The sequence below is a fragment of the Sceloporus occidentalis genome, unplaced genomic scaffold (genome assembly GCF_023333645.1).
Source record: "Sceloporus occidentalis isolate IW3139 unplaced genomic scaffold, rSceOcc1.0.p SCAF_13, whole genome shotgun sequence".
Taxonomy (NCBI): Eukaryota; Metazoa; Chordata; class Lepidosauria; order Squamata; family Phrynosomatidae; genus Sceloporus; species Sceloporus occidentalis.
The window spans coordinates 12,311,913-12,334,681 of NW_028316993.1; the positions used below are offsets into that span (position 1 = coordinate 12,311,913).

The 22,769-nt window shown below is 43.9% G+C and overlaps 1 protein-coding gene across 1 annotated transcript; it reads left to right on the forward strand.

The window, feature by feature from the left end:
• The first annotated feature begins 1,231 nt into the window (after positions 1 to 1,231).
• KPNA6 (karyopherin subunit alpha 6) lies at positions 1,232 to 21,247 on the forward strand. The gene is made up of 14 exons (XM_089479329.1): positions 1,232 to 1,394; positions 11,440 to 11,576; positions 11,761 to 11,856; positions 12,338 to 12,437; positions 12,824 to 12,918; positions 13,928 to 14,059; positions 14,673 to 14,761; positions 15,481 to 15,580; positions 16,285 to 16,448; positions 17,079 to 17,157; positions 17,461 to 17,586; positions 18,253 to 18,380; positions 18,839 to 19,017; positions 19,231 to 21,247. Exons 1-14 carry the CDS (start codon positions 1,391 to 1,393, stop codon positions 19,416 to 19,418), a joined length of 1,617 nt encoding a protein of 538 aa, XP_089335455.1. The 5' UTR covers positions 1,232 to 1,390; the 3' UTR covers positions 19,419 to 21,247.
• Positions 21,248 to 22,769: the final 1,522 nt, after the last annotated feature.

A 22,769-nucleotide genomic window follows, 5' to 3' on the forward strand; every position in this document is an offset into this window, starting at 1 on the left:
TGGGAGCGATGTGTGTGTGGCATGATTTCAACCCAAGGCTCAGGCCTGGGACGTTTAAGCAATAAAACGGGACCACAGACTCAGGTTTCTCCTTCTCCATAAGGGCAGAAGGCCTCAAAATGGTTACACGAGACTTGGGTCTATTATAAATATTGATATTTTGGCATTTTGTACGGATATACCTCTGAAGTCCAAGCCTTTAAAGTCCAAGGCAAGCTGCAACAATGTGGAAAAGCTTCAGAACCACTGCATTGGGGGATTAAATCCCAGCTCAGTTTGCGTTTACACTGTAGAATAAATGCAGTTTGACACCACTTTAAGTGCCATGGCTCCCTTCTACAGAATCCTGGGGTTTGTAGTTTGGTGAGGCTAGCACCTGTTTTTGCAGAGAAGGCTAAAGGCTGTGTACGGAACTACAAATCCCAGGATTCCATGTTACATTATTATGTAACATCATCATGATTATTATTGTGTAATATTATAACAATAATATTGTTACGACTTGACAACCTTGTCAACGGGGAATACCTTTACCTATCTATCCATCTATCTATCTATAATATTATTGTGTAATATTACATATTACATGGTGTCATATATATATATATATATAATGAATATTAGATGGCATCATATATATATTATATATATATATCATATATATATGTGTGTGTGTATATAATATTATGTAATATTACATATTACATGGTGCCATATATATTATAATTGTATTATATATATATATATATATATATATATATATAGTGTATGTATGTGTGTGTATATATATATATATATATATAATATGTAATATTATATATTACATGGTGTTTTAAATATATATATATATATTATAATTGTATTAATATATATAGTGTGTGTGTATGTATATATGTATGTATATATATGATATGTATTACATTTAATTACATTTAATGTTTATTTATTTATTTATTTAACATGGTGTCACATACATATATATATAATGTAATTATTATGTGTGTATATATATATATATATATATATATATACACACACACATATATATATATATATATATAAAATAGAAAGTAATACTGTATGGGCCTTTACTCTCCTCAGCGTCCTGTCCCTTTAAAAAGGGGCGTGTCCTGAGAGAGTAGGTGTTTGCGCTTTCTTCGGAGCCCTATTTTTGTCCTTCGTCGGCCGCCGTCGTCCTCTTCTTCTGCTTCCCTATTAAAGTCCCGCCCCTTCCGGCGTCTCGTTCCCGGCTGCCTTGCTAGGCCTATCGGCCCGGCCCCGCCCGCCATATTGTCGCCGGAGGAAGGAAGGAGAGGAAGGAAGCAGCGGAGGCGGCGGGAGGAGCAGGAGGCGTCGGAGGAGCGCGAAGGCCGGCGCGACGGAGGCAGGCATGGGTGAGGAGGAGGAGGAGGAGGCCCTGGTTTCCCTCAGGAAGGAGACCCACGCCGCTCTTCGGCCCAAAAATGGCCGCCAGGAGAAGCCGGAGCAGCGCTACCCAAACTCTGCCCTTTACGAACAGGATTCTTTTGGACTACATTTCCCAGAAGCCTCAGCCAACTGCTCACAATAGCCGGGGATTCTGGGAGCTGGAGTCCAAAAGCCTCTTAAAGGCTTGGGGACCAGTGCGAGCCTGGAGTAACGTAACCGACGTTTTGTATGCTTGTCCCTCCGCATTCCCTGGGGGTAAGGGCACAGGGGCGCTGGGAATGGGGAACAACCGCCCCAAACGCTGAGAGGACGCCTCTCTAGGAATCTCTAGGTCCTCCAGGGCAACTCTGTGGTCAACAACTGCCAGGTATAGACCATAGAGTTGTGTTGGAAGAGCTGCAGAGGCCTAGAGGGGCGTCCTCTCTAGGAATCTCTGTAGGCCCTTTCAGTGCGACTTTTGGTTCAAGTTGACCATAGAGTTGCACTGCAGGGCCTGGTAGATACTCCTAAAGGGAACAGATTCAGGGTTCGTTGGCGGCCTCCCTTCCAAGACCTTGCTTAGCATCCATGATCAGAAGGGGCCCTGTGCATTTAGGGTGTGTCTCTGCCTTTGGCTTGTGAGGAGAATCTCATGAGTTTCTCCTGTTAGGCAAAGAAGACTCACAGGTGATTTTGTCAGTTTCTTGGAAATAGAGCCTATTAGTGTGAAAGGGATCTGGGAGTCCATGTAGACCACAAATTGAACACGAGCCAACAGTGTGATGCTGCAGCTAACAAGGCCAATGCGATTTTAGGCTGCATCAATAGAAGTATAGTGTCTGGATCAAGGGAAGGAATAGTGCCACTCTATTCTTCTTTGGTCAGGACCCACCTGGAATATATTGTGTCCAGCGCTGGGCACCACAATTCAAAAAGGATGTGGAGAACCTGGAGCTATGTGTCCAAAGGAGGACGACTAAAATGGCGAAAGGTCTGGAAACCATGCCTTATGAGGAAAGACTTAGGGAACTGCTGGGGATGTTTAGCCTGGAGAAGAGAAGGTTAAGAGGTGATATGATAGCCCTGTTTAAATACTTGAAGAGATGTCATATTGAAAAGGGAGCAAGCTTGTTTTCTGCTGCTCCAGAGAACGGGACCCGGAGCAATGGATGCAAACTGTAGGAAAAGAGATTCCGCCTCAACATTAGGAGTAACTTCATGAGAGTAAGGGCTGTTTGACAGTGGAACAAACTTCCTCAGAGTGTAGTGGAGTCTCCTTCTTTGGAGGTCTTTAAACAGAGGCTGGACGGCCATCTGTCAATGGGGATGCTTAGATTGAGAGTTCCTGCATGGCAGAATGGGGTTGGACTGGATGGCCCTTCTTGGGGTCTCTTCCAACTCTATGATTCTATGCATCATTATCCATTAGCAATCTACCATCCAAGGACTAACCAGACAGGATTGGATGCCTTTGGGGTATTTAGCCCCTGCACTATATTGTCTATGTGCCTTCAAGCCATCCATGGACACGTTGGCTACATGAATCTCAGAGGCAAGGAATCCCCAGCAGTGGTTTTGCCAGTTCCTTCTCCCGAAATAGACCCTAAGACCACCTGGAGGTTCCCTGGCAGTTTCCCACCCAGAGAGTAACCAAGGCGGATCCTACTTAGCTCCCATCATCAGACAAGATCTGATACTTTGAGTCAGAAGACCAGTGGTTACTTGCCTATCAGATGCCTATAATAAAGATATGATTGTAATTTGTTAGCTGAAATAATAAACCTGGAAATAACTATTCCTGTTAATTCAAGAAGAAGGCTCAAGGCAGCTTAAATAATAGCTAATTAATATTATTATTATTATTATTATTATTAATAACCTTTATTTATATAGCGCTGTAAATTTAGGGTTGACTGTACATAATGAAACACATTGGAATATTTAGGATTTTGGGATCAGGGAGACTCCGCCTGTGATTCTGAAGATCAAACCTAGGATCATCTGCATATAAAGTGGTGCTCAAGTCACTGAACCCAAAGGAGCTAGACTTCTGTTCTTGAAATCCAGGGCCTTTTCTTCAGAGGCCTTCCTTGTTTGTCGGTTCACTTGATGATCACCAGTTGAAATGTGGTATTGAAACGACAGAAGTAGCTTTGTTCCGCTCCCAAGCTTTCACTTTTTGTCTCTTTCGCTTGCTTTGGTTCGTAGGGTATACTTTAGGGCAGGTAATGAAAGTTGCGGCTTGATGGCTTGTTGAGGAGGGCAGTTGAAGTTGTTTGTCTCCCTACTTCCATAAATACTTGCTCTGAGAAACTTACTGTAATGCAATTAGCAATCAGGTTGTTACATTTTTAAAGTTACTTTCATGGGAAATCGTCATGACCTTGTTAACAACTGTATAATGCAACAATGTAATTATAACCAGTTATAACATAGGGGTTTTTGTGGGGTTTTGGGGCTATGTGGCCATGTTCTAGAAGAGTTTATTCCTGATGCTTCGCCAGCATCTTTCTCTGAAGGTGCCCTCCACAGATGCTGGTGAAACGTCAGGAATAAACTCTTCTAGAACATGGCCACAGAGCCCCAAAACCCACAAAAAGCTATAGATGCCGGCCATGAAAACCTTCAAGTTCACACAGTTATAACACATTTGACAGTACAACATATACATTATATAATGTTGCATTCGAATGACTGCAACACACTGGCTCTCCTTTACACTACTTAAGTGAAAGCAATTTGAAAGTAAGAGCAATTTGGAATGGCATGAACAGCCTGGATCATGAAGAGATAATGGGACAGCTATAATGACAAGCCATTAAACTTATTTGGTGTACATTAGCAATGCATTTGTCATGCCAGCCGAAGTCCCCTTTTTTCAGCTGCTGCAGTGTTTTGGGACGTGGAAACAAATATGTTTTAATGTTTGTAAGCCATACCAGGGTTCAATGTCTCCATTTAGGAAGGGCAGGATAAAGATGGGGTGATGGTGATGACGGCAGGAGACCTCCAGTCATCGGTGTGTGTTATGATTCATAATGAAGCACAGGTCGTTGTGAGGCTAGGAACTCTACAGTCCAAAGATCACTTTCCTGGATGTCTGGCAAAACAGCTATTAGGTGGCTGTCCTGCCACACGATTACTCCTAGCTTGGCTTAGAAGAGAATGCCTGTACCAGAAAGAGTACTTAAATGTGAAATTTTAATGGTTATTTTATTATTATTATTATTATTATTATTATTTTCTTATATCTCGCCTTTCTCCCAGTATAGCGACTCAAGGCAGCGAACAACAGAGTTCCGGTTTTCTTAAACAGCCGGCGTTCATTCCGGTGAAACTGAAACTGCAGGCTAAAAATGAATGCACTTTCCTGGCTGTATGCAAACCTGGTTGTTGTGGTGCTTGTGTCGGTGGGCTGCAATCATGGTGGGCTGTGTTTGTCCTCTAGTTGACAAGCCCAACCCCCATATCTGTGAGGGATATGTTCCCAGACTTACCGGGTGAAAATCGTGGATAATAGCAAATCCTATACTTCCAGTGGAAGTCGACCGTAGAATCACACTGAGGACCTCTAGATGTCTAGAGAGACCATATTATTTGGACACAGATAAGTGAAACTCCGAATAGTGGTCCCATGGATATGGGGGAGTCGTACTTAGCAGGAAGTCCCAATGGCAGCCTGATAGCCACAGCTGTGGGAAATTTTCACACCGAATCCCAGAGCAATTCTGTATCGATGAGGATTTACAATCTTCTGACTCACATCCTTGTTCCATCTAACCTGCTGTTGTTTGACCAGCTGGAAGGGTTCTCTGGGGCTTCCAATAGGGTTCTTCATAGGCCCTGTCTGGAGATTCCTGACTGTAAGCTAACCAAGTACTAGCTAGACCTGATCCTGCTTAGCTTCTGAAATCAGATGAAGGCGGACAGCTTGGTATGGGATGACAACACAGCTTGTTTTGGGGAAAATTAGAACAGCAATAGGATGCTATAGGATTTCCTTGAAATGCAATTTTTAATGACAGTTGATTGAAATGTTTGGTACTAGAAGTGGGGGTTAATCTGCTCTACAGTAGGCATAGGAATGGCGCTCTGGATGTTCTCAGGCCTCAGTTCCCAGCGCTCTTTACTATTGACTATGCTGTTTAGGTTTGCTGGGATCTGCAGTCTGACAACATCAGGAAGGCCACCCAGTTCCCCAGCCCTGTTCTGTTCAGATGAACCACAGACGCTGAGTCCTGTTCAGCCTCTGAGTAGGACTTCAAGGAAGGAGAAGGACTTCCAGCCTTCTCTCCCAGTTGCCTTGAAATTCTTTCATTTGGGGGTTTCTTTGGCGTTGGGCAATTGTGGAATTTTCAACCCTGGAGTTTGCTTTGTGAGTTAGGCAAGACCTTAATCTTTTTGAGGGCTGCTAGAAAAGCAGGCTGGCCTTGGTTTTGCTGCGTCTGAGCATGTGCAAATAGCAGTTAAAGGGGCCTCTGGTGGATTGAGATGGTGACAGGATTACGTGGCTCCTGAAATATGGAGGTGGGTGTAACCGTTCAGTAAAAAGCACCTTCTTGCTGTACTGGTCAGTTTTTTGTTTTTGTTTTTTTGTATTTACAGGTATGAAGTTTTGGAGCATGCAAAGCCATTAATCTGTTCCTGACATTCTTGTAATACCTTGTAATACCTTAAAAATGAACACTGATGGTGGAATAGGTTTTGCAGTGTGACATGAACTGTGCATTTCTTATATTTAAGGAGCCACAAGAGGTTCCTGTGGCCACTGCAACACTAATATGAATGTTGTCATGTCTCTTCAAGTCATTTCAAACTTATGGCAACCCCAAGGCAAATCTATCACAGGGTTTTCTTGGCAAGATGTGTTCAGAGGGTTCTCCCTCTCCCCTTTGCCTTCCTCTGAGGCTGAGAGAATAAGGCTTCTCCAAAGTTACTCAGTCGGTTTCCATGGCCAAGTGGGATTTGAGCCTTGGTTCTCTAGAGCTGTAGTCCATTGCTCAACCTTGCTGGCTCACACTACCTGTCAGGAAATGCAGAATATCTTTTACACATCAGTATCAACCCTGTGTAGCAATATGAATAGACATAATAGATGAGTCTTGCATGCTTTCTCACTGCACTAGCTTCACAATTGAAGCACGAAAGGGAGAAGACCAAGGTGGGAATCATGTGGCCCTCCTGATATTGTTGGATGGCAACTCCCAGCCAGTGGTGAGGAATGCTGGGAGTTACAGGCCAATGACATCTGGAGGGCCACTTGATTCCCACACACAAAGCAGACTAGTCCTTACTCATCTTTATTACATTTAACAGGTATATCCTGCCATTCTTGTCAAAGACAATGTATGTTACATAGCAGTACATAAATCATCTGGTATAAACACTAAACGGCTGGGTGCATTTTCTGAGTTTAAAACAGCAGCAAAGACCAGCCTCTTTTGGCCGGCTGACCCAGACTGAAATAGAGTCATAGAATAATAGAGAAGATTCTGTATGTTTTGTATACTGTGTTTTCACCTGGTATTATGAGTCCAATCCATTTCTGTTCCCTTCCTTGATCTATAGAGAAAGGCTGGTAGGAGATAATAATAATCTGAGGAAGCAGACCAAAGCTTATGCTATAGCTTCTTTTGCTTAGTCTCAAAAGTGCTACAGGATCCCTTTGCATACTACTGCTATTGCTAATAATATGCACTTTTTGAAAAATCCCCACCATGAGCTTCAGTACTCGGGCTCACTGTAAGCTAAGATAAATGTGATATGGCTTGGTTCCTGCTTGGATGGGACAACTGTGGGAGAGGTTGGGATGAGCTCTTCCCATGACGTATATCTGTGGAGTGAGCTGTGTTTGTTGAGAGCCAGTTGCCACCCAAACAATCGGTATCTGGTAGGAAACAGGAAGTGCCAGTTAAACAGCATTAGGACTGGGTCCCCTTGGATCAAACTGCTCTGAGTGTAACTTCTCCCATTGTAATGCCGTTGCCAAACAAACATGCAGGTGACGTTGGACCAGGTGAGGTGGAGTCTCTGTGGTTGTCTTGTCAGAACTCCACCCGTACTGTGTGGCCTGGAAAGCTGGAAAAAGCCAAGACCTGAGTGCCTAGGCATTTGGATCCTCTCACTGGGGGTTCTGCAATATGGCTGCATTGCAGGTTGTACTTGTGGTGCATGAGGCCTGGGCCAAGTCCCCTTTGTTGCTTGCTGGGGTGGAAAGGGCCCACCTTGGACTGCAGCATCCAGCTCTTTCCCTTATTTGGGGAAACCAATGTGAAAGGATCACTTTTGCTAAGGGGGTGACATCCTAGATCTCAGAGCATTTTTCCTTCCCTTCTCACGCAGGAGCCAGCTTGGTCAGCAAAGTAGCGCATTCCACGGATGCTGGCGGGGGGCAGCAAGCTCTGAGCTCTTTTGTGCGCCTGCCGGATTGGGGCGGGAGCAAGCGAGCCAGCCATGACCACCGCACCAGGCCTGCTGAAAGAATTGTCAGAATAAAGGGGTGGGTTTTTTTTGCCAGTACAGAGTGTACTGTACTGAAAGCTCTTGGCTCCAGCAATTCATCTAGTGGTCAAGGCAGATCCTAGTTTGCCCTCTGTGTGTGTGTGTGTGTGTGTGTGTGTGTGTGTGTATGTTGTCCACTTTTGATACACATTCTGTGACGCTTTGGAAGATTTGGGATGCCACAGCATAAATAAATAGATTAAAAAACTCTCTCCACAGATGACTGGTAAATGCAGATTGTACAAACTATGCTGGGTACACACACAGAGCCCAGCGTGAAGCATTTACATTTTATGCTTGCCACAACCACACAAGGTACATTGAGCTGACAGGGACAGGCAGTAGGATTTAAGAACATGAGAGCATGATTGAAGCTTTCCCTCTGTGCATGTGCTGAGCATGTGGTGGGAGAGCAGAGTCCCACCAATTGCCCCTTTCTGATCCCCCCACCTCTTCCACGGCATTTCTGAAAGGGGCCTCTATGCCCATATGCTGGAAGCTTCTTGGTTGACATTCAGCATGTAAGCAGAACAGTCTGAACGATGCACCATTTTTTTTCCCCTTTTCAGTCCAAAGAAATGAGCAAGCGGAAAGAATCTGGCAGCACTTAGTCATTCCCTAGTGACTGCTGCATGCCTGGCACAAAATAAGACCTCCTTGGAGTATCCTGGTTGGATCCTTGACTTCCGAAACAGGCTCAGTTTGCACAGAAGGGCCTGCGTGATGACGCTGCTGAGGTCTGCAGGTGGCTTCAGCTGCCAAGTACCTTACTCACTTGGCAGCAAGACCCAGATGCAACCGGGATTACTCGGTGGTGTAGTCAGGTTGCCTGATTTAACTCATGAGCCAGTCTTGTGATGGTGGTGCTCTGTATTAGGAAATACTAAGAAATACAGAACTGTAGCAGGAAGACTTTATGAAGACCATGGTACCCCCCAAGTCCGTAACTGAGAACTAGCAATGGGTGCGTTTTAGCCCTCTGAAATTCCCCATCTCTTGTGAGCAGTTGCTTGGAACTAGGACAAAGCTGGTTTAGGCTGTAGCAAAGGCTACAAATGTGCAGTTTGAAGAGTCAGTGTATATGGCCCAGTTTCTAGACAGGGCGAGAGTTGTGTGCCCTCTCCAGATATTCCCTGATTGCAGCTCCCAGCAGCCAGCTAACCAGCATAGGTGGCAGTCAGGGATGCTGGGAATTGCTGTGGAGGGCTGTGTAAGAGCATGTGCTCTTTCTCATTTAATGTATCCTTTTCATGTGGAGAAAATTGATTGCGTGCATTTTTGTTGTTTTTACTGGGCTGTAAAAATTTTGATGGTTGCTTTTTATTGCTGCTTCGTTATGGCCATATTTTAAATTATTTAGTATGTTGCTCATAGAAGTTATTTGATCCATTTGATATATATGAATAAAATAGATCAGTACCAGCTTATTTACCTTTTAAGACATTCTTGACTTTTTACGCCACAAGGAACCCATGCTAGATGTCCTCCATACCCTCCAACTGTTTTGATTAATCCTCTTTCCTCCCATTTCCCCCTCCTTTGTCCTCAGCTTACTTTTGTTGCTGCAGACTATATTCAATGTGTAAAAACAATTTGCACGCCATTAATTCAGCTGTAGGGGTAAGGGAGGGACGCAGTCTTGCCCTTCCCACATGGATTGGCCAAAAGCCGACTGCTGAAGCCTCTCCTGACTTTTGTGTTTTCCCTCATTAATAGCCGTTGCCATCTTGACCACACACTAGTGTGTCCTAGTTTTCATTTGTGAAATGGTGGAGGGAGGGTACAGCCCTCCAGCTTTTCCTGCAAACGCTACCCCTGAAGCCTCCCTTTTGTGTGACGCTGTTTAGGATCAAAACACTGCTGCATTTATCCAGTCCATTTAGATAATAGCTTTCCCTGTCTGCTTTTGCTTCTGACTCAGCAGTGTGACTCCTGGTTTTAGGCATCTCAGTTTCTGCAGTTACTCAGCAGCAGAGATTAGTAGGAAGCCAGAGAATGCAGAGCAATGCAAGGCTAGAAAATGAGACCGTAGGTCTGTGGCTGAGCTTTGGACTTATGGCCGTTGTGCTTCCAGAGTCTATTTGGCAACTACTGACCTACATCAAGGCTTATTTAGTTAGGGGAAGCTATAAACCCATCTTACAGGCCTACGTGTGTGGGCTTCCCTTTCTCATTCTTCTGATAGGTGAAGAAATAGGGAAGGATGGCATGTGCATGGCCTTAGGCTTGGGTGCGTTTGGCTCTGGGCGCTGGGACTTGAAAGGTCCAGAGAAAAGTTGGGCTTGGGTGGGTTCTGAAAGGGCAGATGAACCCATGTTGCCTTGCAAGTGTTGCAGAAGGCAGAAATAGGGAATATTCAGGAAAAGCAAAACTGAAGCCAGCTGAGAGTTACAAAGAGTGGAGGACATGATTCCAGAACTTGGTTAAAGTAAAGCAATAGATGGAGGGGAGAAACGGAGGTAGGAGATCTTCTGGGTTTGATTGCTTCAGATATTTACTGTCCACTTTGCATATTTTGTAACTTTGCCAAATATTGTTGGGTAGGCATTTGCTGCAGTGGGCTTTGGAGTCACCCGGAATGATCAGCTGGTGGATCTTCTTCGCTCTACTTGCTTCTTCCACCATTCTTTTGACTAGCTGCTTCTGCTGGCTGGCTTTGCAGTGACGTCACAAGGCCTCTTCTATGACACGGGTGGTTGCTATGGGAATTGGGTTTTTTTTTGTCATGCCTCTCTTCTTGTGACATCATAGCTAGGGACAGAAAGGCAGGTCTGGGGGAAACCATAGGCCAAAGACTGGTTCAAGGTGTGATTAGAAGTCACACTCTGATAAGCAGGTGCTAAATGTTTTTGTGCCTTATGAATGCGCCTTTCCAGTGGCCCTCGGCCTACCTTGGCTATCGTTCAACTTTCCTCAAAGTGTTTTGTAAATGTGGGATATTTTACAAGGTCTGCAACCAGGCAAATGTGGAATGTTTGACCAGCTTGGCTCCTTATGGACTTCTCATCTGATAAGTCCTGACAGAACCCCTGCCAGCAGAACTTCTAGAAGCTTTGGAACAGACATGGATCATAAGTATTTACTGGCAACTGAATTGCTTGCTTTTCTGACCATTTGTGATTGATACCCTATTATCCTGACACATTGCAATGAACTACTACTTTTCCTCTCTTCGGGGCCTTTTGGTAGCTAAGGAAGAAGACATATACTTTGAGTACCAGAAAACTGATATGTGTACAAAAGTATTAATACCCACGCAAGCCTTGGTGGGTGCTGGTCTTAGCTAAGTGTAAAGATGTTGGTAGTTTAGAATAGTTTTGAGTGTTGTGAATTGCCTTTGTTTCCTTATTTCCAGGAGAGCAGTTTTGCCTTTAAGTCATTGTAGTTTGTGGCCTAGGCCTAAATTCCCTAAAGGCACCAAATCCAGTCTTACCTTGGAAGCTAAGCAGGGTCAGCACTAGTTAGTACTTGGATGTAGGACTGCCAATGAATACCATTGGCATCTCATTTCTCTCCTGCCCTTCTCTACAGAAACCATGGCGAGCCCAGCGAAAGAGAACAACTATAGAATGAAGAGTTACAAAAACAAGGCGCTGAATCCGGAGGAGATGCGCCGGAGGAGAGAAGAGGAGGGAATCCAATTACGGAAACAGAAACGGGAGCAACAGGTAGGTCTTGCACACGGCTTGGTGGATGTTGTCTACACATCAAACTCCGCCAGTTGTGTGCCTTAAATGGATTGGTTCTGCTTCACACTCTTGCTTCCGACTTCCCCAATATGACTGGAGCGTGAGGCAAGTTGTGCCTTCTTCTTTAAATTCCTCTCTAACCTGATGCATTTTCTGTTTCCAGCTCTTTAAAAGACGAAATGTGGAACTTATTAATGAAGATGCTGCTATGTTTGACAGTCCCCTAGTAGATGCCTTTGTCAGCTCCACCACGGGTGGGGTAAGTAATCTTAGAATCTCTGGTGTGTTCTGTCCACTTAAAAAAACAAAACCTTTTGCTGAATTGGTACAAGTGCCGTTAATACAACAGACCAACAAATACACAACATCAGTTAAAAATATGTGTCAGCTTAAAAGAGCAAACAAGTCACACACATATTAAGACAAGCCACATTTAAAATTTATAATTCAAAAATAATCTGAGGCAGCATCTTCCACTGTTAAACAGCTCTTTCCATCAGGAGGTTCTTCCTAATGTTGAGGTCGAATCTCTTCACCTGTATTTTGCATCCATTGCTCCATGTCCTAGTCTTTCAAGCAGGAAGGCTCTTCTAGGATCTGTATCGGCCTTGTTCTTGTCACTATTTTGATAATCTTCCCTCTGAAGAAGAGAGCTTCTTGGGATAAATCTATATATTAGATCTAGGAATCATTTTGTTGGGCTGGCCTCAGAGGCTGATGTTTGGATGTGAATTTTACAGGAGGGCGTGATCACAAGAGAGATGGTGGAGATGCTGTTTTCAGAAGACCCTGATCTTCAGTTAGTAACCACCCAGCGGTTTAGGAAACTACTTTCAAAAGGTAAATGCAGCCATAGATTATGATTCTTGTAAGGATTGCATGAATTACTGAACTAGTTTGCAAGAAACAGCTGTATCTTTTAAATAAAAAGATGGAAATAGAACAGGAATTGGGGAATATACATGTTGTTAACTGTCCAACCCTCTTGGCTTATGAGCCATTGTGAGAATGACAGATGCTTTTTAAAGATGTCTGTATAATCTTATGAAACTGGACAACAGTGTTATGAAAAGTTGTATTTAGCTGTATATGGATGGCAGCCAGTGTACTTCTTCATATAGCTGTGCCAAAGGAAGGACTTTCATAAGTTAATACTAAGAGATTTTTTTAAAGCAGATTAGTATCATTTTAATGTTATTAAAAATACCAATTTCCCCCCTTTTTAGAGCCCAATCCTCCAATAGATGAAGTGATAAGCACTCAGGGAGTGGTAGACAGGTTTGTTGAATTTCTCAAGAAAAGTGAAAACAGCATATTACAGGTAAGGGTGTGTGTGTTTTTGACATTGTGTTATCACAAAAAAAAGCAACAAAATCAGGATTGTCACATCTTTCTCTGGAAAAGAGTTTGGTCCAGTTCTTGCACTTTAATTTTTTTGATGAACTATACAAGACACTGTGCCTTTGAATGGGATTACATGAACGGGCCGTGACAACAGCTGTGGTCTTTCCTCGGCACCAAACATCAAGAAGCATCTAATTCTGAATTGAAACACGTTATTAAAAAGCCTGTTATGTAAATACTATGCAGAGGTTTTTTAGCCCTGATACTACTAAAATGTATTGAAGGCATTTCAATCAGGTTGAAGTAGAAATGTCACTACTTACCTGGCTTGGGACCAACAGAGAATATATCACGTTCTTTTGAGATTATGCTCCACTAGGAGCAGGCCCTCAGCCATAATTCCTGGGTTTTGCAGTCCTCCCTCTGCTTAATAAAATGTGTTCCATTTTGCTGACTTTGAGGCAGGTCTTCCTTCCAGCTCTTCTCTGTTTATCTTGCAGTTGCAGGTGGCAGCAACAACAGCAAGGCTTCAGTTTCAGTTTAATAGTGTAGTTCCATTTTAATGTTGTTGAGATTTTTTGTATGTTTCAGCTATCTTGAAACTTTTGATTCTTGATTTGGGAAAGAAGGCACAGTATAGTAGGAGGTGGTGATGGTGATACTTGAACTCTTATTAAGAGATGGCAGTGAAGGAAGTATATGGAGTGCCAACTTGTATAGTGTGATGTTTTCTCTGAAAGCACAAACTCAGCGCTGCAGTTGAGTTTCAGTCGCGTGATGATCCTTGCTGTAGTTGAGATGCAAGACTCTTTCTTTCTTTCTTTCTTTCTTTCTTTTGGAGTATTTATAACCAGCTCTTCGGCCAAAAAGGCTCTCAGAGTGGCTTACAAATTGTTAACTAGACAGTTCTTTTGAAGCTCTTTTGCTATACTGTGTTCTTCAGTGTGTGAGGGTGTCTATTGATTAGTTGTTTGTTGCTTTTCCAGTTTGAAGCTGCATGGGCATTAACAAACATTGCCTCAGGCACATCACTACAAACCAAAATAGTAATTGAGGCTGGGGCAGTTCCAATCTTCATTGAGTTGCTGAGTGCTGATTTTGAAGATGTCCAGGAACAGGTGAGGCATTTTCACAGTGAGTTTGGACTTCACACCCAGGAGATCAGGCATGAAAATATATTTCAAGCAAGGCAACCCTCCCCCTGCACCTTAGTCTCCTCTTCGTCCAGTTCTTATAATCAGAGATGGGCAATTTGTGGGCCTGCAGATATAGTTGGGACTGCAGATCCCATCAGGTGCAATGTTTATCTGGGCGATGACATGAATTACATTCCAACAACATCTTTAGTACCACATATTGCCTGCTATTCTTTTCTGTGAATGGTTCTTCCTCAGTGTATTCTTACCAGGCCATTGGCTGAGTTGCTGTGATGTTACAGAACGTTTAAGCATTCTACCAATTCAAGGGAGGCAGCAAAGGGTTATATGCAGTGAGGTTCAGGAGAGTTGGCAGGAAGGAAATGGGACAGCAAGGGAAGAAGCCTGAAGTCTGAACGGCTGTGGGACAGGGATTCACAGTATGGAGGGCAAGATCAAAAAGATGGGGCACATTTCATGCTAACTTTAATTAACAAGAAAACCGATAGTGTCCGGGAGAGGCCCAGAGACTGGCACTGTGTTCCATCATTCCCTATTCTCCACTCCATTGAGTCCCCTGTTTTTCTCCTTCCAGGCTGTTTGGGCACTGGGGAACATCGCTGGGGACAGCTCTGCCTGTCGTGATTATGTCCTCAACTGTGGCATCCTCCCTCCATTGCTGTTGTGAGTAGCTGTTGTGAGAAACTGGGGCTCATTCCAGTATCATATTTGTGGCTACATCTGTGTGTATGACCTTCATTTCTACTGGTCTTGTGCAGTGAAATCTGAAACATTTCGTTGGGTGGCATGAAGCAGTCCTGAGAGGACTCAGTAGGGGTTTCCCCCCCTTCTCATTGAAGATCTAAATTAATCACCCTGTTTGAAGTCTGGAGGATTTTTTTTCTCTATTGGGCAGGGGGCAGTTTCTTCCTTGGCATACAGGTAACTCAGAAGAACTCTGCACATGTGTGTGTGTGTGTTAATTCCTGACTGTGGCAGACACACAGTGCTTTAGAATAAGAATGGGCAGCCCTTGCATCTCTCCCTTGAAGACCTCTCCAGCCACTGGCCCCATCAAAAATGTTTTGGAAAAATTGGGAAAATTTTCAGGCAATCTTTTATCTCCATGTGGGCCAAAACTGCCTTTAAAATTGCATTTTAACCCTAACACTTCAAAGGCTCCCAACTCCCCCCAAAAAACACAAAACAGAAGGGGGGCTCCAGAGTTTTCAGGGAGGCTAATATGGCCTCCCAGCCTCCTACAGTTGCCCACCCAGATTTATATTGATAACACTTAATAACTCAAATGTGGCAGCGTTTTTTCTGAAAAATGAGGGCTGATAAATCAAAATGGGTGTGCATTGTTATTATACTGAGATGGTATTGTTTGTTTTATATTCCAGGCTTCTTACAAAATCTACCAGATTGACAATGACACGGAATGCAGTCTGGGCTTTGTCGAACTTGTGCAGAGGGAAGAACCCTCCCCCTGAATTTGAGAAGGTGAGGTATAGCTACTCCTTGATGGGGAATCCTGTTTGAATCTGACCAACACATTCCATAGCATTCAGATAGTGAAATCTAAGTTCTCTAGGTGACGCACTGATACTTCATAATTCTGCCTCCTGTGCATACATATGTAAATGATTGTAATCCTCTCATAAATTAGTGCATATAGAGTAAATATTTAGCACAAGCCTCTAGGTGAACGTTTACCACCACTAACCCTGCCACTGTTCAGGGACTGCTCATGCTGGATGCAGTTTTGCATCTCATTGAACTGCTACATTGCTCCCCAGTAAACATGATGGATATAAGGAGTTGCTGCTTACTCTAATTTTGTGTTGAAGATGGGCTTGTAAATATTGAAATACTGATGAGCTGTGTGAAGTGGTTTTAATCATTGGTTCAAACAGCCCCCTCCCGTTTCCCATTTTAAATAATCAGTTCATTTACTCAGATGGTGCACTTTTTTCTTACAGAATATATACAAAAATAGATGCACAGTCTGTCTAATGTCCCCAGGCCTTAGCCATGTGCAGTTTATAAGCAAAAAACCACCTGGGGCTTAAAAGATTATAAATCTATTGGGTTTTTTGTTCCTTTTGGGTGCTTTCCCTAACCAGCATAATCTGTGGCCATCTCTTGCCCTCTCGCCTCCTCTAGGATCCTTTCTGATGGTCTCTTGCAACTGTGCTTCTTTGTAGGTGTCATCCTGTTTGCCAGTCTTGTCACGCTTGCTCTTTAGCAGCGACTCAGATTTACTGGCAGATGCCTGCTGGGCCCTTTCCTATCTGTCGGATGGCCCCAATGAGAAAATCCAGGCTGTCATTGATTCAGGCGTGTGTCGGCGACTTGTGGAATTGCTGATGTAAGTGTCTTGGCATTGGCCCTAGGCCACAAGGTGCTGGTGGTGGCCCCTGGAATGGTTCCCCAAATGGGGAGCCTTAGTGCTCTTGCCTAGGATGGGTTGCATTCATTAGCAGAGTAAGAATTTAAATGTACCTTGGAGAGGGTGAGGCTATTCTGGTTACAAGGCATGGAACGGTGTCAGCTCATGATTTTCTGCCCGTCTGAAGGTAGAAAATTTGTTGGAGTAAATAGGTTGGACAGTGTGTACCAGCCATAGTTAAAGAGTTCTGTGGGAATATTTTTGGAGTTGATTGTGGCTGAAGTGGAATCCCAGAGGATAGAAAAATACAGTGACTTGGTGCGTAAGAGGAGGAAATCTACCAGTGCAGTGAACGGAGTAGATACTCAAGCACTAATCTCTGGTTCTACTTGGCGTTCATGTGGATTCCCTGAGCTAATTTTTGTTGTCAACTCATCTGTGAAGCCAGAAATTAGCACTGCCTGTATTGGAGCTCCCTATAGAACAGGGTGTGAAGGATCTGTTTTGCTGGCACATGATTTGACTTGGAGGAAATAAAATGAACAAAGGATGTGGGCTGGAACTGAGGCATCTTTTTCAAACTGCTATCTTGTCTCCCTCTTCCCACAGGCACAGTGACTACAAAGTGGCGTCTCCAGCTTTGCGAGCTGTTGGCAACATTGTGACAGGGGATGATATCCAGACCCAGGTGATCAAACAGGACTTCACTGTAAATCCCCCCCAATTTCAGTGGCAAGAACCTACACCAAATTTGTAGGTTTTGTCTGCAAGAACCCACAACCAATTAGCACTGCTGCTAGAGGTTGTGGAGATGATGATGATGATGATGATGATGATGATGATGATGATGATGATGATGATGATGATGATGATGATATTTATTTATAATTGGGACTCTAGATACCATTTAGGTAGGCTTCAGGAAAAAGGGTCACAGAAAACCTCCCCCCCCCACCTCTAACCTCGTATCCTTCCTTTTCTTCCTTTGCAGGTGATCCTCAACTGCTCAGCCTTGCCGTGTCTCCTCCATTTGCTCAGTAGCCCAAAAGAGTCTATCCGGAAAGAGGCGTGTTGGACTATCTCTAATGTCACAGCTGGGAACAGGGCTCAGATACAGGTATGGCTTCCCATTCGCCCTGTTTGGATCTGAGGCTGGAAGAAGAGCAGAGTACTTAAGAAACGTTCAAAGGGGGAATGTGTCACAGATCTAAAGGGGAAGTAAGACCTCTCCTGGCAGACTTGATGTTTCCTCCCCCCTCCCTCTTCATCATAAAAAGATGAGTATATGACGCTTAGGTAGGAATTCAGTTTTTGTGCTGTAAACCAGTGTTCCAAAAAAAGTGAGGTGTGAAAGGAGAGAGTTTGCACATTTTGGAGGCAGAGCCCTAACCTACAACCTGTTGAATGCTAATGTATTCCTAATGGCAGCCATGCCTTACCTGTAGAGCTTTCCTTGCCAGTACTTTAGGGTGGATTGTCACAGGGTACATCAGTTGATCTGACTGTGAGATGAACTTCACAGACATCAAAAAACCCTTGTTAATTCCCTCCCAAATCGCACTGGGATCTGCCAGTAAGTCCCAATCTATCTTGTGTTTGTTCTCCATTTATTTTAACAGAGGACAACCAATGCTCGTAGCAGCTTTGCAGTCTTGCCTAGTATTCCAAAATCTTTCTCTTCTCAGCAAGTGGAAAATTATGGAATGAAAGGTGATTGAGTAGACTCATAATCACAGAAAAGTTGAGCTTCTTGATAACGCTGTACTCTTCCTTTCTTCTCCAGGCAGTCATAGATGCCAATATTTTCCCAGTGCTGATTGAGATTTTGCAGAAAGCTGAATTCCGCACGAGGAAGGAAGCTGCCTGGGCAATTACAAATGCAACGTCGGGAGGAACTCCAGAGCAGATCAAGTAGGTCCAGACTTCTAGCCCTTGGCAAGTCTCTCTAGTGCTGCTCTCTAATCCTGGTAATTTTAAGAGGTTACACGCTCTGACTCTATGAGGCAATCATTTGAGAGTGGCGTGTAATCCTCCTTCCCCCCATCTGTGCAAGAACTGTGTGCAAGCTAGAGCTCAGTGTTTGTTGAGAGGACAGCTACAAAAGGAACACTTTGATGTACCATGTGGGTTTCATTGCCTCCAGATGTGGTACTGGACACTAGAATCGGGGCTTTCTTTTTTTAAAGGCTATATGAATACTATATATGATCCCCTTCATGCAGCCTCCTGGTTCAGAATATTGCAGTTTCCTTTTCTTCTTGCTGTTACTGCCTCTGTAGCTATGCCAGCTGGGGAGCTCAACAGGATCTCATCCTGAGTTGGGATTACGGATGTCACCCTTCTTAAACATGCGTTATCTCCTTCCTCAGGTACCTGGTGAACCTGGGCTGCATCAAGCCCCTGTGTGACCTCCTGACAGTGATGGACTCCAAGATTGTTCAAGTGGCCTTGAATGGCCTGGAGAACATCTTGCGGTTGGGTGAGCAGGAAGCCAAGCAGAGCGGCACCGGCATCAACCCCTACTGCAGCCTCATTGAGGAAGCTTATGGTGAGTTGGTCCATCAACGGTTAGAGCAAGTGGCCTTGGGGCAGTTGTGAGTGGGTGATGCTCACACTCATTTCCAAATGCTTTCAATAAGTATTGCATACATCCCTGCCTATGACCGTAGCTCTTCCAACTCTACCATCCTTAATTCTCTTGTGACATGTATATAGAGGTGTGTGTGTATCTGTGAGCATAATAATATGTTTTCTCCTCTAGGCTTAGATAAAATAGAGTTCCTCCAGAGCCACGAAAACCAAGAGATCTACCAGAAGGCCTTTGACCTGATTGAGCACTATTTTGGCATCGAGGACGACGACTCCACTTTGGCCCCCCAAGTAGATGAGAACCAGCAGCAGTTCATCTTCCAGCAGCCTGAGGCTCCCATGGAAGGCTTCCAGCTATAACGCCTGGGCCGGACGCAAGGGGAGGAAGAACACCACCACGGCGCATGGCTGGAAAGTTTGACTGCAGAGAGCCTCCATAACCCCCAACCCTGTTCTCTTCTCTGCCAAGCAGAAGGTGGCAGCAGCCGTTCCACCTGGTGAGAAGACAGCTTTTTCCTTCACCGACCCGCGGCGGCTGTGCTTCGCTCTCATGAAGAGGAGATTATTCTTACACACACAGTACTATTTGCTCCCCTTTGGCTGCTGCTCAATGTGGGGGGGAGGGGGGAAGAAAGAAGCAGGTGATGAAGCGGATGGAAAGAGGGGTGTCGGATCGGTTACACCTTTTCGCATGTGGTTCCCCCCTCCACCAGTTTCTCTCTTATTTTTTTGTGGTGTGTGTGTTTTTCCCCCCTCCTCAAATATGACTCCTCGCTTAAAGTACTTGAGGGACGGCTTCCTTTTTCCCAACGGGGAGGAGGTGAAAAATAACATAAATCATAACCAAGGAATCTACTTTTTTTTTTTTTTTGGACGCTTGAGTTCAACTATTTAAAAGATTTATGGGTTTGTTTCCTCTTTTTTTTCCCTTTTGGTTTTGCACATATTAATTTTTATTAAAGACTCTTTATCGTCATTTGCCAAAAGCACCACTTTGGCCCACGTTGTTTTCGTTCTTTTGGAACCCCTCTTGCCAAACAGCACCTTTTCCAAGGGGTTTTGGGGCAGAGTCACTGCTGCTTTTGTCCTCTCCACTGTTAGAAATGTCTCCCCATACGCAGACTGCAAAGGGGGGGAAGAAATTGGGCGAGTCTGCCCCACCATGCCTTGAGGAAGATGAGTTTTTGCGTGAGTTTGGGGGGGGGGGGGATCGTTTTTCTTTTGTTCCGGCCAATTTCCTTGGAGTTCAGGCGGGACAACGGTCCCTGGCCGTCTCCTTGAAGAACTGGGTGTGTGGGGAAGACGAAAAGATGGATTCAAAGCACAGCTCCCGCTCAAGGTGGGCTTCACTTACATTTGCTACTGACTGACGGGTTGGAAATGTTGTGGGGGGGGAAGAAGAGGAAATGGGGGATAGAAAGAAATAATAATAACCCATCTTGCATCTTTACTTGAAGAAAAACTTTACTGAAGCCTTTTGATTTGTGTCGTTTTGTTTTGGATTGTTCTTCTCTTTGGATGGCTGGGGCGGGGACGTGTTTCTGATGCGTTTCTAGGGGAGAGGGCCGTCGCTGCCTTTGGCGGCGCATAGTCCGCTCTCGGATCCAAAGGGGTCGGGTGGCCTGCTTGTTTCTCAGAATTACCTCTCCTGCTCACAACTGTATTGTAGACATTTTACTTCAAAATGAAGACGTCAACGCTCTGTATTTTTTATATATTATATATACATACACACACGTAGATATTTGCTTAATTCGGTCTCTGGAGGGGGAGGAAACCAATTCTTCTAAGGTATATAAATGAAGATATACTGCGTGGCAGGCCTGCCTAGGAATGTGGCCACGAAACAAAAATGCAGAAGGACTTTTAGTTCCCCAATTTGCTTACTTTGTGAGATTCGTTAAACACTCCCTTAAGAGCAAGGAAACTGTTGAAGATTATATATTTGGGATGGGGTAAAGGTCCCTTTGTTTGTCTTAATGTGTACAGTGGGCACACCTCGCCTCTCTTTGCTCTCCATAATTTGAAACCGGGGGTGTCCCTGAAGCTTTCAAGAACTGGTATTCGTTGAAGCAGGCGTGCGGAGCTGGGTCGGGCTGTATTTTGTAATAAGGGAGATGCTTTTCATTGTTAAGAAAACAAAACAGAAAAAAAAATGCCAAGGAAATTTAATAAACTACATCTCTGCATTCGGTGACTGCAATCCAAGTGTGGCTGGAGTGAAAGTTTCCCTCAGTAGGGCTGGCGGCGTCTCTTGCGTTACTCAGGTTTCCAAATAGCATATGCACACTTGAAATGGCTGAGTTTGGCGTGGTGGAAATGGTGGGCAGGAATTACTCTTCCAATGCTGATGGTCAAGCGGTCTTGACCAATGCTCTGGTCCTTTGTCCCTGTTGCAGGAACCTCAGGCCTGGGGTTAAATCTGATCCCTCTGGTTTTCCATGGCGTTTATCCTCCCTTCCCCATTGTAGCGGACAACTCCATTTCCCAGCTTTTGCACAAACAAGCTTCATTTATATACCGCTTCATGCTGCCTAGGCAGTTTACAACTGTAAGCTGATTTGCCCCCAACAATCTGGGTCCTCATTTTAGTGACTTCCTCAGAAGGATGCAAGTCTGAATCAAGCTGGAGCCCTTTTGCTGGTCTCGAACTCGCAACCTTGTGGTTTTGAGTGGGTGGCTGCAGTACAGGCATTTAACCACTGCATCACCATTCGCCTAGACTAGGACAAAGAATAGGAAGCATGAGGTGAGGTAGGGAGCGCCAAAGTCAAACAAAAACCATGGCACCACAGTTCGCAATGCTAGCGGAAAGGGCCACCAGTTGTGTATAGTGTGACCCAGGTAATGAAAGTTGTTAATGTATGACTATTATACCATAAATAATATACCACCTTGTGTCTGATCCCATACTATACTAGTGTGCCGAGAAACCAAGACCATGTTTGGGCCTTTTGTTTGTTCTGATTGTGTTTCTTTCCTGGAAACCTTCCAAGAACCAACAGACAGGTCATGCTTCAAGGCCCAGCCCTGGTCCCTAGGCCACCATTTTGACACCTTCAATATTGAGTGTGTGTGTGTGTGTGTGAGACAATAACAATGTTAGCTATATAGGATAACAACATCTAAAACCATATATATAATATACACACACACACAAACATAGCCTATCTGTATATATATGTGTGTGTGTGTGTGTGTGTGGTGTACATATATAAAAACACACACACATACAACCATATATAACCACACATATATATAAACCATAACCATATATATATATATATACACACACACACACACACACTTAAACATAACCATATATATGTGTGTATATAAAACCATATATATATATATATATATATATATATATATATAAAATCAACCACACACATATTTATATATGACCATAATCATATATGTGTGTGTGTGTGTGTGTGTGTGTCTGTCTATCTATCTATCTATCTATCTATCTATCTATCTATCTATCTATCTATCATATATAACCAGATAGATATAGATAACCATGGTTGATACATCTATTATTATGGTTTGTTTGTTTAAATCCTGCCTTTTCCTCAGATCTGGGCAGGTTAAAATAAATAACCGCACAAAAGTTAAAAACGTAATTAAACTATTATTAAAATCACTCCCCATTCCAATCCCACGTCGAAGAGCATGCTGGGAAATGTAGTTCCCTGTCCCTTCCTG